The sequence below is a fragment of the Emys orbicularis genome, chromosome 11 (assembly GCF_028017835.1).
Source record: "Emys orbicularis isolate rEmyOrb1 chromosome 11, rEmyOrb1.hap1, whole genome shotgun sequence".
Classification (NCBI taxonomy): domain Eukaryota; kingdom Metazoa; phylum Chordata; order Testudines; family Emydidae; genus Emys; species Emys orbicularis.
Window position 1 is genome coordinate 45,247,354 of NC_088693.1, and position 16,570 is coordinate 45,263,923.

Consider the following 16,570-nt stretch of genomic DNA (forward strand, 5'->3'; position numbering starts at 1 on the left):
CAACTGAGTGAATAATTGATTTTTTCCAGTTTGGTGGCTGAACCAAGAAATCGGAGGGGGGGGGGAAGAAGGGGGATGATTTTGAATTCAGTGGGATCTATCTCAGTCACTCCTGTTGAAGTTGTCCCACTTTGTATAAGCTATTTAAATATTCTGTGGCACAGAAGGAGTGAAAATGACACTACAGGCTAGTGGTCAGCGCACTCACGTGGGACATTCAGGTTTATTCGCTGCAAATGCCTAATTTGGGGATCCTGCTGGCACTTAAACTCCAACTGCTTGGTGGCATCAGGACTTCGGCTGCTCTGGGCAGGGGTAGGCAGGAGTTGAGGTGGCATTAGACAGCAGCTGAACTGGAGTTTAGAGGGTCTAAATTTTGGAATTAGGCTAATAAAGTGGCAGTTAGGCGAGGAGGAAATTCAAATTCATCAGTCCATCTCTGTTGCCTCTATTCCTGATTCTCATATCCAGCAATCAGCTTCTCCCTCATCTCTCACTAAAACCCTTACCCCAATCCCCTCAGAGGCAATGATCCTCTTTTTAATTTATAAATGTGATCATCTTGTACGGGGGGGAGCAGAAATAGAGGCACGATGGGGGAGAAGAGAGCTTCCTGTACCTACAACACATCCCCCTTATTTTGGCTCTGGCTGCCCCAGTTATAAATTGATAAGATATTTTTAAACTGTAGTTGCTTTTAAACAACAAAAAGAGGAATAAGATGAATACTTTACAGAGTTAAGAGAAGCCAAGCCAACACATCTTTAAATCTTGAGGACATCTTGAGATGGAAAAGTTAATTTAGAAGCATAGTCAGGGAAGACAGGAGAAAAGGCAACACAGTTCACAGCTATAACAGAATAATCATACAAATATAAACAGAAGTTTTTTTTAGAGATTAAGTCCAGTTTAGGTTAGGTGGACCTAATCAAACAGATTCCATTGGAACAGAAAACTGTGTGAAAAATGATCTGTTAGAACTGAATTTAATAACAGAGGCAGCAAATACAGTACATGGTTAGGACTCTATAGAACAGCTTTTGAACAGACTGATGAGAGAAGTAGTTATGCAAAAGCCTACATTTTTTTCAGATATCTTTGCAATTCATACAATTAATTAATTTATTTAACAGTATAGTGTTGCTTCCCTACCAGCCACCAATTGTTTTTCTTTGTCTAAACCAATGTTCCTCCTTATCTTTTTCAGATTCAAAGGTGCATATGGGTGGACATGCACAAAACAGACACCAGCTGTGCACAGGCGCTAAAGTTTACGTTCTGTGTCCATTATATTTATTAACAGCTGCCAATATTGTTCTGTTTTCTACAGAATCTTTGGCTGCAGCCTCAAAAGACAAGAATGTGAGAACTGGGATCCAGCAGAGGTTAGTGTTGTTTGCTATTTCATGTGTGGCAATCAAGGAGATCAGAATACAATTCCTAAATTCCAAGTTGATTTGATGTGAAATACTACAATAAAATATCTGGGCTGCCAAAGGCAGATAGAGGGAATTACAGATGTTGTGATATTCCTAACTCCCCACATTGTGCGACGCTGAAGTATCATTTTTAGCCCTTTATTAAGGTGCCTCTGAATAGTGGATCTTCATACACAGTTGAGGTTAAATCAAAGTCCTTCATTAAATTTTGAATTAAGTCAGTGGGAGTTTTGTCCAAGTAAAGATTATGGATTCAGGCATGCTAAATGCACTTTCCAGTAAAACCCTACCAAAGCAGAAATCTAAGAACATATTTTCATAAAATATACTGAAAATACACCAAACTTAAGTTTTCTGCATTATTTGTTTTAGAAATGAAGGAAACCTTAGGGTTCTTCTAGTCATTGGATCCTTGTCTATACTACAGACAGTGGTGAGCTGGAGCTGGTTCTCAGGAACCGGTTGTTAAATTTAGAAGCCCTTTTAGAGCCGGTTGTTCCGGGACAACCGGGTCTAAAAGGGCTTCTAAATTTAACAAAAGCTCGGGCAGCTGTCCACCCCATCCCCGGCCCCAGCTCACTTCCCCATCCTCCCCTGAACGCTCAGCCCCCCCTTCTCCTCCCCCTTCCCTGCTTCTCGCGAATCAGATGTTCGCGGGAAGCCTGAAACAAGCAGCAGGCAGGTAAGCAAGCTGGGGTGGGGTGGGGCTCCAGGGAGGCACGGCGCGGCCCAGTCCGGCTCCGGCCGAGCAGCTCCCTCCGGCCCGGCCCCCTGGCCCTGGCCTGGCCCCCGCCGAGCGCCGCAGCCCGGTCCCGCTCGGGCCCCGCGGCGCCGGTGCCAGTCCCGGCCGAGCGGCCCCAGCCCCAGCCAAGCGGCTCCAGGCAGCGCGGTAATGGAGCAGGGAGGGGGTGTTGGAAGAGGGCAGGGGAGTTCGGGGGCTTGTGGGGGGGTGGATAGGGGTTGGGGCAGTCAGAGGGCAGGGAACAGGGGGATTGAATGGGAGCAAGGGTCCCGGGGGGCAGTCAGGAAGGAGCAGTGATTGGATGGGGCCGTGAGGGGCAGTCAGGGGCAGGGGTTCCAGGGGCAGTCAGGGGACAGAGAGAAGGAGTGGCTGGATGGGGCAGGGGTCCCGGAGGGCCATCAGGAATGAGAGGAGGGGTTGGATGGGGCGGCAGGGGGCAGTCAGGGGACAGGGAAGGGGGGTGGATGGGGTAGGGGTCCCGGGGGGGGCATCAAGGAACATGGGGGGTTGGATGAGGCAGGAGTCCGGGGGGGGGCCCGACCCCCTCATGGGGTGAGGAGGAGGGAACCTGTTAATATTTTGGCAGCTCATCACTGACTACAGACAGTAGCAATAGGGTATGTTCTAATCAAGGCACGGTTCAGGTAGATTTTCATGAAACAGTGATAAAAAGCACTATTGTTGTCTATCGCTGTACCATTGGTACTGAATTTCTAGAGTAAATGTACCCTGGGAGTTCTCAGACATTAGGACTTTGAGATATAATCCCCCTAGGGTTAAGAGAGCACAGCCCCTTTAAAATCTCATCCTGAGGCAGAGGAAGTGCTGGTTGTTCCAGGAAGAGGGGAATCAAAGTGGGGAGAGCAACAGGGGCATATGCGTGTCTGTAGCTCCCATAGCAAAGCAAAAAAAAAAAAAAAACAGCCTGAAGCTTGGAAGGGATAGAGCGGACAATTGGGAATGTCCCAGGACAAGCAGCATGTCAGGAAGGAATCACCTGAGAAGGACAAACCAAAGCCAGACCCAGTATCACTGTTGCCCACAACTGTATGGAACCATGAGTTCTGGGGTGTGTGCCTTAGTACTGGGAATAAGGAGGGAGGATGTCATGGTGTGGGTTTGCAGAGAGCAGCAGAAGAGGGCACCAGAGGGTTTGTTCGGGAAAGTTTACGGACACCAAAGAAAACCAGGAGCACAGGAGACTCACTGCCAGACTGGAACTCTGCCCACGATTCCTGAACTCGGAGTCTAGATGCATGGCTTGGCATCTATCCTTTTATATTATGGTTCCACTAGGCCCATGTGTCCTTATGTTAAATGTAACCCTGTTTTACCACTCCCCAATATTCTCCCCCTTTTGTTTTACTCTCTTCATTTTTCTCTGTAAATAAATATTTCCCCCTCCCATATTCACTGTACTATTCCAGTGTGTGTGTTTTTACAGGCGTGGGGAGGGGGGTTTGGAACAAGAGCCACTGTGGTGAAAGGGAGTTTCCCTGCCGTTTTTCTGTGTACCCCTTTTCTTAGCCGGAGCTGCCCCGCAGAGCCGACTCCACCTTGGCCAGGAGGGCACTATAATTACATAGATACACACACACACACACATATATAAGAGTGTGTGTGTGTGTGTGTGTGTGTGTGTGTGTGTGTGTGTGTGTGTGTGTGTGTGTGTGTGTGTGTGTGTGTGTGTGTGTGTGTATATATAAACATTTTTTTAAATGATTAAAAACTAATTTTACATCTAAAATGCGAGATTGCTTTTCCTAAAAGCACAAAAAAGCCATAATAAAATAAAAGAATACACACCACAAACTGGATAACCTCTACAAAGCGAGTGCCATTAAAGAAATAAACAAAAAACTTTTTTTGACTGTAAATAAGTTGGCCCATTTTAACTCCACAAGAGTAATGCCGCATAATTTGACACACTAAATTAGAGTGTGGATGACAAGTATACTTTGTGGCCAAAGAGATCCAACCTTTTGCTGTCCTTATCATCTGGGGTGGATTGGAAATATTGCTGTTTACCTCTTTTGTTGGCAGCCTCAACGACCAGCAAGTTGGGTGCTGGGTGTCTAAATAGAAATTCTGAACCCTTCGAGGGGACATAATATTTATGATCTGTCCTTTTGCAAATTGGTGGGATTGTAGCTGGAGTTTGCCACACTGTTCTTGCAGATTCTATGATAGCCCCATTGATTGGCAGTGCTATCTTAGATGAAGAGGATGTTTGCAAGATGTCAGTTAACTCATGTTGAGTTTCTGGCACCTCTTTCAGGGCAATTCTGAGTTCTGTAGCCACCCTTTTGAACAAGTCCTGGAAATGAGTAACGTCGTCCACAGTGGTAGGGGAACAATGGCCTCATCAGGTAAGGAGGATTAATTATGGATGAGTGGTGGGGTGTCAGGAGCAGTGTCCTCTTCCAGCTCTACCATTTATACCTCCTGTGCCTCAGTTACTGCTGTTTCAGAGGGTGGAGGTGGTGATTTGATGCTGTCCCTCTGTGGACTATGGAATATGCTGTGGTGTCTTCTGTAAGACCCCCAGGGGCTCCAGTATGGCCAAGGGCCAGAAAAAGGAGCGAGTGGTCCCATCCATGGGTGTCCATACCTTGGTGGCATGTGGTCATAGGTGTATCTCGACCGTGATCATCTTTCAGGTATGTATGACCTGATTGGGGAAGAGTGGTGAGGAGAAAATATTCCTTCGACCTCATCAGCACTCTAGAAGTGTGAGGCAATTGGAGATAGCTGCTGGTGTGGCACCACTGTAGTGGGCAAGAGATCGGTGCCCAGAAGGGGAGACTTTGGGGTAGAAGAGACCAGTAGAGGTCTTTGTGATGACTAAAGTGTTGTGGTGCCGAGAGTCTCGGTCTCGGCAGCGACGGTGGTGGTTGTGCAGTGGGTGTGGTGTGGATCAGAGCCGACGTGGAATATGTCGGTGCCATTGCACTAGCGGCGCCGGGCTGTGGCACAGGGGTCGGAGCGGTTGTTGTGCCAACGCCACTGGAGGTGCTAACGGTGCCATGGTGGAGATGGGCAGCTTAGATGCATTAGCGTTGGCACCGGAGTGGTGGGTACCAGTGGCGGCTACCGCACAGATGGTGCCGGAGGTGTCCGGAGCATCGGAGGTGCTCGGTCTCAGTGCAGTCAGCACTCCTGAGAGCGATCTAGTAGGTGACCATTTTTTTCTGGTCTGCTCTCTTTGAGGTAGGGAAGCTGGTCATTTTTTTACCGATGTTTTAGATTTTGGGGACCTCAGTGGTGAAAAGACTGGAGACCTTTGTCGCGAAGGTCCTTCTTGTCCCAGGTCAGAGGCTGGTCTCAACGACTTCTCCATTAAGATAAGTTTCAGCATCAGGTCCCTATCTCTTCATACCCTAGCCTTCAATTTAGAGCAATGGGCACATTTCTGGGGAACATGAGATTCTGCCAGACACATTAAATGTGCCTGTCAGAGACTGGCATCGCCTCTCTGCAGGTCAAGCATCTTTTAAAACCCAGTGAACCAGGAGAATTTTTTTTTTTTAAAATAGGGGCAAAAGCAAAACGGAAACCAAAACCATCTAAGAACACTAAACTGTCTAACTAACTAAGACTTACCTGAAAAAATGAAAAGTTTTTCAGCGGGATTGCTGAGCTCTGTCTCAGGCCAGGGACGGTTGAGAAGGAACAGAGGGCTCCAGGTTGTGCACGCAACATTTCAAGCGCCAACCACATGTGAGGCAGGCACCGCGCGTGCACAACCCGTATGGGCACTGCTGCAAAACTCTCCAAGCAAATGCACAGGGACACATCAGCTGGAGTGGAGCACCCACAGGGACATCTCTCGAAGAAGAATTCCAGGGTACTTAATATGCAAGGTAGAGTAAGGAATCACTTTCCTGTGGACCATCACCGTTTATTGCTGTTCAATTACTAATTGAAGCATCAGTTGGTTTCTAATACCCTGTAGTAAAATCATGTACGGATTCTGGACTATAGCTTTTTGAGCATTCAAAAAAATGCAGAGCATTTCAGCATTCAAAAAAAATGTACTGTTTTGTCACCTACATTTTAGGTATATTCCCCTTCACATGTGTTTTCAGGCACCATGTTCTTCAAACTTTCATTCTTCTGAAATCTTTTGGAAACAGTCAGTGCTGTTCATTAACAGCTGGAGGGATTGCTGTTGAGTAAGTGAGGCATGCATTTCCCCACAGGGGCTGAATTTGTTGCCTTCACTGCACTTAGTCCCTGCTGGTTCTGGGAACGAAGAGCACTACCACACCAGGCCAACCCATAGAGAGATGGATTAGATTAAACTCCTGGACAAACTCACAGTTAATCAGCAACCAGCAAGCCATAATGAATTCAGGTAACCCTTATTCAATCTGTATGTTGGAATACAAAGTGAAATGAGATTTTGATCTCAATAAGTGAAAAGAATACGTTCAATTAACATTCTGGCTCTGTACTAATGCTACAGAACCAAGGCAGAGTTAAAGCTGCATTTTCATTCTCATCTCATTATGGATTGGAATTGCAGACCCAAATGTAAGTTCACCCATTGGCACGGGGTGTACTCTATCAGTCTGTGCACAGAACTAGCAGGCAGGAACTCCCGAATTCCAGTCCTGGCTCTGATACTGACGCCTTACCGCCTCTGTTCACTTCGCTCACCCTTATGAAATTTTACAAGATTTTTTTCATAACAAGTGATAAATGTTATATGGGATTTTTTTTAAAACCATCCTACACATTTTATTCCTAAATGTGGTGCTTAAATTGACCTGACACAGTCCCACTAATTCTGAATGTTCTTGCTTATACGGATGTAAGTCAGGCCTTCAAGTAATTCTGACATAGTACTTTCACTGTCATCTTACTTTTCCATCTGAAAGTCACCATCTTCCAGGGTTCTTATATGAGATTATAATGGCAACAAAGCGTAAGGCAAATGAAAATATAGTCTGATTTCCTCAAAGTGTGCATGGACTTTAAGTCTGGCTAACTTTAATGGGAGCATTTCTCAATACAGGCAGCAGGAATGGACCCCAAAAGATGGAAAATGAAGTGTGTTCTGTCTAAAGCAGAAAATAAATGGGTCATTCCAGCACGTGCTCAGGTTTTAACCACAAACAAGAGCATCTTGCTATAAACATGGCCCTTTTTTGCTGGAGAAGACACTCAGGGGAATAAAGTGCAACAGACTGAATCATTATCCAATAAAGCAGTGTGAGAGCAGAAAGATAGAGCTGTCGCCATTATGATGTTGGACATATTAAGTGTGGTAAAATCCATAAACTCAACTTCAAGTTAAGTCCATGGACTTTTATGGTGAAGCTGGCCTTCAATCAATTTACAATCTCGCAAATGTATTTCTTGTATATACAAGATCACTAGACAGAGAAACTTGAATTAAGCAACTCAAGGGACTGACAAAAGCTTCTCTTTTAAGGAACATGGCCTTTCAATAAAGGTGGCTGAAAGTTTTTCTTGAAAGAGTAGGGAATCATAATAAAGCTAAGTCATACTTGACACCAAAAATTGTACTGCTTATAAAGCACTTAAACTAAAGATTTTGAATTATAATAAAATATTTATAATACAAATGCTCAGTATAAAGCAGACATTTAAAGTATAAAAGGTCCCATGCAGCTAAAACATTGATCTGTGTGCCAGATACATCAGACATACGAGAAATAAAAATCTGAGGTTTATTATACTGAGTCACCATCTAGTATTTCACTATAAAAACAAAGCAACCAACAGAAGTAGGCAGGGGTGCTGGAACAATTTTTATAGTGGGGATGCTGAGAGCCATTGAACCAAACCATAAACCCTGTATATAATGGAAACCACTTCAAGCCAGGGGCTGCTGCAGCACCTCCAGCACCCCTAGTTCCAGCACTTATGGTACTAGGTAAAAGTTCAGAATCTCCTGTGCATGATCCCGCAAACAGTTACACATGGGCTTAACTTTAGTGTCTGAGCACTAAAGTCCAAAGCGGATCAACCATTTTCCCAGAAGAAGATGCGTTTTACCTGAGACTAGTTCTGTGAAGTCACTGGTTGACTTCGGCTACAACTACACTGAGTATTTTAGGGAAATTGCCCAAAGTCCTAACACTGGACGACCATGCAAGGTTTTCGTCTTACCCTGTTCCAAGGTGATTAAGTTAACATTTTTGGAAATACCTTTGCTGTTCTTGTCTATGACAGGTGGTCACTTAGAAAAGGTGTCAAGTATCAGGGGGTAGCCGTGTTAGTCTGTATCTACAAAAACAACAAGGAGTCTGGTGGCACCTTAAAGACTAACAGATTTATTTGGGCATAAGCTTTCGTGGGTAAAAACCTCACTTCTTCAGTTGCATCTGAAGAAGTGAGGTTTTTACCCACAAAAGCTTATGCCCAAATAAATCTGTTAGTCTTTAAGGTGCCATTAGAAAAGGTGTGGTGTTTATATACAGGTTTTACTGCCCTTGTAACGCAAACAAAATTGATGTTTTCAGATTAAATGCACACTTACGGAAAGAAAATTCTACTGCTGCTGTTAATGGTTATAATGCTAATTATTCTAGGAATAAATGTCTCCTGATTTCAAATATAGGATATTAGATTTCAAATGCAAAATATCTGCTAAAAGCATTACTAAAACATGAGGTTATTGTATGAGTTGAAAGTGAACAATGTTGCATAACTTGACATGCTTTTGAAAGCAGGGTTAAAAATAAAACATTGCTGATACTTAAGGCTGTGAGTTTCTCTTGGAGGTGCACTTGGCTGATGTGGTCCAGCCAATGAGAGCTGTGGGGGCGGTGCCCTGGGCAGAGGCAGTGCACAGAGCTGCCTGGCCACGCCTCCACCTAGCAGCTGAGTGAGGTGGGGGACATTGCTGCTTCTAGGGAGCCCCCCATGTAAGTGCTGCCCAGAGCCCAGGTCACAGGCCGTGAATTTTTGTTTACTGTCCATGACTTTTACTAAAAATACCCATGACTAAAACGTAGCCTTACTGATACTATGTGGTAAGTAAAAAATTGATATCTACTGAAACTATATAGTAAGTAAAAAAATATCACTACATTAAAACATGCGGTCACAAAAATTTCCCTCCCCTCCACCCCCCACAAACATTAGCGTGAACTACTGTTTGCCATTAAATTGATTCAGAATTGCTTCAGCTCATCAGAATACAGGATATTTACAATCACTGATTTCGTAGTTTTTGGTAAAAGCAAGTCAAACTATTTGTTACAGGCAACATTTAAGAACCTGATGCTTTTTTTTTTTTTGGCGCTTAGCAAGCGATTTGCATAATGAGCATAGTTGTCTTTTAGTTAATCTTAAATATTCCTTGATAGTTTGGATTATTTATTTTCATACTACTTCTTTTCAGATTGTACTTTGCTCACTTCATCTATCTATCATTAATTTGTGGTGTGTGGCCTATCACCTAAGAACACATACTATTCATTATTTTAATGTTTTAAATACATAAACACGCTTCTACTATAAATCACCGGGATGATCATTTGTGCGAAAATCGATGGGACTTTTTCAATGCATAAACATTTTTACAAATAGATGGTAGTCATCCAAAAATTCACGAAGCAATAATATGCATCCTCAAAGGATAACAAACCAAACTAGGTACTTCCATTCATGAAGATGTTAGTGACTAAGGGTTTTTAGTTTTACTACTTACTAGCTCTAGAAGTTATAATAGTATCCAGCACTAGCTACACAGTAGCCATGCAGTTACCTTAATGATGCCAAAATACTTTTTATACAATTAAGGGCAATGTCAACCGGATTGTTTTTAAAAAGCTAATAAAACAAAATACCTTTTAATGACAGCCTCTTAATAATATGTTCTGATTTTTTTTTTAATTCCTTAAAGATAAATGTTTTCCTGATCCCTAACTGATAAGGGGCTTTTCTGTAGGGAAGAAACCAACTACATTATAGACTAACAAAAGTGAAAATGAGTAGACCAAGTGCTGTCACATGAACTAAGTAAATAAACAGAAAAAAATTGAGAAAATATTCCCTACTAACTTGTCCAGTCAATAATGCTTAAAGTTCCATAACCATAGTAGTTAATTTTCAGACAGAAATGTTAGTTTTTAGTTCTCTCTCTCTAATAAGAACAACTTATGGATGCTTCTGTAATAACTGTGCCTTCGGCTGACCTTCGTTCCAAGGTAAAATTTTACCCTGCAGAATGAAGTTTTGAAAAGGGCCTTAGTGGTTCAAAAGCAACGTAGGCATTTAGGAATCAAATCTCATTAAAGTCAATGGGACTCAGGCTCCTAGGTGACTGAAAATTGTAACCAAAGTAATTACCTCAAAACACCCTTGCTCATTAATAGAGCCTCATTATCAGGCTATGAAACACCACTAGCAAAGCTGGCCACTGTACACTGACTGCTATTTCGAACAATAAATATTAACTCTTTCCACCAAGCCTGCTTTTCATTGAAGTGATTTCTTTGACTTTACCCACATGTGCCACATTAACGCCTGGAAGCCTACCTCACCTCTGTTTTCTCCATGCTCTACTACTGTATTTAATTGTGCTCCACTGATAAAGTCTTTACTTTTGCTTACATTTAAATGGTCATTCCTAAACTATGGATTTATACCTTTACACAGTGAATCAAAACATATTTTACCATCTTGTCACTGCAATCATATCAGGTTAACTCTGAATTGAGAATGCACACTCACACACTATTCATGCACATTGGTGAAAATCCATAACCCAGTTTTGAGCTAGCGTGTCTTGAAAGTAATTTTAAAATATCCTGATAAAACTGTTTCCTAACATGAAGGTCTCCAAACAAAAAGAGGAGAAGTTTTTTGCGGGGAGGTCGGGGGAGCTGGAAGACATGGCCTTAGTTCTAAATGATACATTACTTATTTTAGGGATTAATTATTAGAGACTACTAGAGGCAGGCACCACTAGGCCTGTATTACAGGACAATTTACAGACCACTTACTGAGTTCCAAAAGTAAAAACATTGGGGTGGTGGAATTCTCTCAACAAAAATTTTCCTGCACAAGACTGAAAACACGGGGCCACGTCTCAGTTCCACCAACATAACTCAAAGAACTTACTCTGGATTTTCAGTGTAATTGAGTCCAGAATCAGGGACACTGTTTTACTTATTAGCTTGATGAGTGTGTCACAACTGCACAACCTATAGTATTCCTGAAAAGGAACTGAGAGAAATAAATAATTTTTGTATTACAATAGCAAATACAGGCTCCAGTCAAGGATCAGAGTTCTGCTGTGGTAGGATTGTCCAAACAAGTAACAAATAAGACTACCTCTGCCCTGAAGAGCTTACCATCTAGGTCATAAATGAAGTTCAGATAGGGATTTGACTTAAAGTTTTACCTAACATACATCGTAAAAGGTGCCTCTACTCAATTTGTAAAAATATAAACATTTTTCAACCTCCTCGTTTTTGTTCATGTAAAAAAACCCTGTTACTAACCTTTCATAACTGTTGTTCTAAGAGATGTGTTGCTCATGTGATTCCATGCTAGGTGTGTGCATGCCGGGTGCACAATTGCCAGAGATTTTCCCCCCCACTGGTGTCTGTTGGGCCGGCTCTAACGCCCTCTGCAGTCACACACACATGAGCCTGTATAAAGGGCGCCACCGGCTCCATGCCCTACCAGTTCGTTCTTGCCGGTAATTCTGACAGAAAGGTAGGAGGCCAGATCAGGGAATGGACATGAGCAACACATCTCGAAGAACAGTTACGAAAGGTTAGTAACCATTTTTTCCCCCTCTTTGAGTGCTTGCTTATATCCATTCCATGCTAGGTGACTCACAAGCAGTACCCCCGGAGGAAGGCTTGGAGTTCATGGACGTGCTGACTGCAACACTGCTCTCCAAAAACTGGCATCGTCACGGGCCTGTTGGGTGATGGTGTAGTGGGAAGCAAAGGTATGAATTGACGACCAGGTTGCAGCTCTGCAGATGTCCTGGATTGATACCTGTGTGAGGAACGTTGCTGATGAAGCCTGGGTTCTTGTGGAATGAGAGGTCATGATGGTCAGAGGCAGAACCTTCGCCTGCTCATAGCAAGCTCATATACAGGCAATTATCCAGGACAAGATTCATTGGGATATGACAGGTAGCCCTCTCATCCTTTTTGCTACTGCTACCAAGAGTTATGTGGTCTTGCAGAAGGGCTTAGTTCTCTCAATATAAGAGACAAGGTCCCACCTAACATCCAATGTCTGAAGCCAATGTTCCTCAGTGGTCTCGTGAGCTTTTGGAAAGGAGACAGGCAGAAAAATATCCTGGTTGTTGTGGAACTGCTACACCACCTTTGCTAGGAAGGCCAGATGGGGGTACAACTGGACATCGTCCTTGATGAAGAACACCATATAAGGGGGTTTGACATCAGGGCTTTGATCTCAGAGACCCTTCTGGCTGAGGTAATCGCCACTAGGAAGGCGACCTTCCAGGAGAGAAGCTGTAGGGAACAGGATGCCAATAGCTCAAAGGGAGGCCCTGGGAGCCTTGACAGGACCAGATTCAGGTCCCATGGGTGGATTGGTTTCTGAACCTGAGAGTAGAGCGTCTTTCCAGCTCCTTGAGAAACCGGATTGTCATCTCGTGGGAGAACACTGATCTGCCATTCACTGGAGGATGGAAGGCTGAAATGACTGCCAAGTGAACCTTAATAGACGAGAGAGCCAGATCTTGATGCTTTCAGTAGAGCAAATGATCCAAGATAGACTTCAGCGAAGATTGGGATGGAGAGAGATTCTGTTAGGAGGCCCAACAAGTGAAACATTTCCACTTGGTCAGGTAGGTAGCCCTGGTGGAAGGCTTTCTACCACCTAGCAAGACCTGTCAAACCTAATCCAAGCAGGCCTGCTCTTCAGGGTTCAGCCATGCAGCAACCTTGCAGTCAGGTGCAGGAAGACAAGGTTCAGGTGAAGCAACCGGCCATGGCCTTGTGAAATCAAGTCTAGGCGGATTGGGAGCTTGAGTGGAGCTGCCACTGAGAGATCCAGAAGCGTACCGAACCAATCCTGGCATGGCCACACCAGTGCTATCAAGATAACTTTTGCCTTGTCCCATTTGATTTTTAGGAGGTCTTTGTGAACCAAGGGGATTGGTGGGAAGGCGTACAATAAGTGGTCTACCCAAGAGAGCAGAAGGGCATCGGAGAGGGAGCCCATGCTGTGCCAAAGCAGTGAACAGAACTGATGGCATTTCCTGTTCTGTCTAATGGCAAACAGGTCCACGTGGGGAGGCCCCCACCTCTGAAAGATTACATTGATAACCTCAGGGTGAGAAGAAAAGGATCTGCGGAGGAAATCTGCCAGTGCATTTCGGGCTCCTGAGATGAATGGCATGATTCACAGAGAAGACCCACAGCCAGAGGGCCTCCTGGCACAGGGCTGAAGCTCGAGCCCCTCCCTGCTCGTTGATGTAAAATATTGATGCAGTGTTGTCTGTCAGGACCTGCACCACTTTGCCCAAGATCTATGGAAGGAACACATAGCAAGCCAAGTATACCGCCTTGAGTTCCCTGACATTTAAATGCAGGGAGAGTTCTTCCTGGGACCAGAGGGCCTTAAACTGCTGAGATAGGCTTCCCACCCCAGGTTTGACACATCCAAGACTAGGATTATTGATGGTTGAGAGGCAGCAAATGGTACCCCCTCCATTATGGATCCTGGGTCTCTCCTACCAGGTCAGCGAAGCTAGAAATGGAGGAGGGATTGAGAGTAATGGGTAATGAGTCCAGGTGGTGTCTTCTCGGGGATTAGACTGACACCAGCCACAGCTGTAGGGGTCTGAAGCATAGCCTTGCGTACCACACCATGCAGGTACATGCCGCCATGTGACCCAATAGTTTGAGGGAGACCCAAGCAATCGTTATTGGGTGGACCATGACCTTGGAAATCATGTCTGACATAGATCAGAATCAGGCTTCTGGTAGGGAGGCTTTAGCCTGGGTCAAATCGAGCACTGCCCCAATGAACTCTAGTCTCTGAACTGGGACCAGGGTTGACTTCTGCTCGTTTATCAACCGACCCAGCGTCTGGAAGGCAGCTCGTATTATACTGATGCTACGCTGCATCTGAGTCTGCGACCGACCTTTGGTCAGCCGGTCACTGAGTACAGGTAGACTTGCACACCTCGATGCCGGAGGAAGGCTACTACCACCATACAATTCGTGAACACCTGTGGGGCTGCCAATCGGCCAGAGGGAAGAGTGGTGAATTGGTAGTGGCATTGACCAACTACAAATTTGAGAAATCTTCTGCAACTCCAAAAAATAGAGATTGGGAAATAAATGTCCTTTACGTTGAGGGTGGCATACCAGTCTCTGGATCCAGGGAGGGAATGATGGAAGCCATGGAGACCATGCGGAACCTCAGTTTCTTGAGATATTTGTTGAGGCGACGCAGGTCCAGGATGCCTTCAAAGGGAATTTCCTGGACAGGCTGCTAAACCTGGTGAAGGAGGTCAGAAGATTTGAGCCATGAACAGTGCCTCATGTTGACTGCAGATGCCATAATCCTGGCTGCCGAGTCAGCCGCACCCAAAGCTGCCTGAAGGAAGTTCCTGGCCACAATCTTGCCTTCCTCTAGGATGGCCGTGAATTCCTACCTCGATTCCTGAGGAAGGGAGTCTTTAAATTTGGATTAGTCCCACAGATTAAAATCGGACCTCCCCAGCAAAGCCTGCTGGTTGGAGATACGTAGTTGGAAACTGCCTGTCGAATAAACCTTGCATCCAAACAGGTCCAGTCTCTTTGCTTCTTTATTTTAGACGGATAGCACTCGACTACCCCTGTCTGTCCTGTTCATTTGCCTCTGACAATACCAGGGATCCCAGGGGAAGAGGGTTGCGAGTAAAGGTATTTGAACCTGCTTGCTGGGACATAGTATTTCTTCTCTAGCCTCTTTGATGTGGGGAACAGAGAAGAAGTGGTCTGTCAGAGTGTCTTAATGGGGCCCAATACTGCTTTGTTTATGGGCAAGACCACTTTGGAGGAAGTAGCTGCAGCCAGGATGTCGCTCAGGCTGTGTGCCAATTCCATAAGCTCCTCCACCTCCAGGCCCAAGTTTACCATGACCTTTTTCAGGAGGTCCTGGTGGGCCCTGAAGTCATCTTAAGGGAGCAGAGTACTAGGGCCTGCAACTGCCTTTTCCGGGGATGAGGAGGAGAAGGCCTGTGCTGGAGGAGGGGCTCCCTCCTCTTCCATCATGTCAATTATGACCACTTCCTGGATGTTAGCACCAGGGTCAGTGCCGGAGTCAGAGTCTGGTGCTGGATAGGAAGAGGTGGTAGCCCGCCTTTATGACACCGAGTATGAGCAATGGGAAGGGAGCCCCGGTACCAGGGGAACCAAGGGTTTCAATATTGCCACTGCATCAACCAGTGGCCAGGAGGGTCAGTACCAAAGTCCGGAGGCATGTAGGTCTTGGACGGAGTGAAGGATTCCCCTTCGGACCCCAAAGAGGACTCTTCCCTTGGAGACCATGGCAGTGCAGTAGCTACTTCCACCACCAGGTAGTGCCAGGAGACAGTGTCAGAATAGTGACCAATGCATCAGTAGTATGGAGGGCTTGCCTTAGGACGGTGCCGCAGTGGTCTATACCGGGAAGGAGCTTGCCAGACCTTCTTCCCTTCTGTCCCCAGTCACCTTGGCTGGTGGGGGCCCTTGAGGAGTCAGTGGGATCAGGAGGGACAGCAGGTCCTTCACCACCAGAAAGACCTCCTGTGTCGAAGGGTCAGCAAAAGCCTGACCCCACGGCTGCTCCTGGGAGTTGGTGGTGGTCCTGTACTGGACTCAGCACTCTAGGCAGAGTCTGCGGTGCCATCAGTGGCTCAGGGGAGGATAAGTGGCTTGTCCCTGCTTGTCTCTCTTCGGTACTGGAGAACGCCCTCTCTCAGTGCACTGTTTCTTATGTTTCTTCCTTGGCACCAGGGATGGAGACCGGTGCCAGGAAGAACATGGTTCTGTAGGAGTGCTCCACACAGATGCCAAAGTACTCGGCACTGATTCAGAGTGGCTTGGCTCCGAGACCGGTCTGAGGGCTGCCTGCATGAGAATAGCCTTCAGATTAATGTCTCTGTCCTTTCTGGTGCCAGGTTTGAAGTCCCTGCAGATCTGGCACTTCTCTTTGATGTGAGACTCCCCCAGACACTTTAAACAGCTAGTGTGCAGGTCACTAACTGGCATCGGCTTGCCGCAAGACGCGCACGGCTTGAAGCCTGGGGACCATGGCATGCGCAGCCCCTAGAGCAAAAAAGTCCCAACAACAAGGACAACTATTAACACTGCTGTATACACTAACTCTAAGAACTACATACACTAACTGTGATAACTATACAGAATCTGAACAGAGAAAGTCCAAC

The 16,570-nt window shown here is 45.4% G+C and overlaps 1 protein-coding gene across 4 annotated transcripts in view; it reads right to left on the reverse strand.

The window, feature by feature from the left end:
- Positions 1–16,570, reverse strand: part of ZNF385B (zinc finger protein 385B) — a 230,306-nt gene that overhangs the window by 199,785 nt on the left and 13,951 nt on the right. For 2 of the 4 annotated variants that reach the window (XM_065413603.1, XM_065413601.1), the window contains exon 2: positions 4,642–4,681. The exons of the other annotated variants lie outside the window; for them this stretch is intronic. In XM_065413603.1, coding sequence (XP_065269675.1) covers positions 4,642–4,681 — 40 coding nt within the window. The remainder of the gene's footprint in view (positions 1–4,641; positions 4,682–16,570) is intronic. 4 annotated transcript variants of the gene reach the window in all.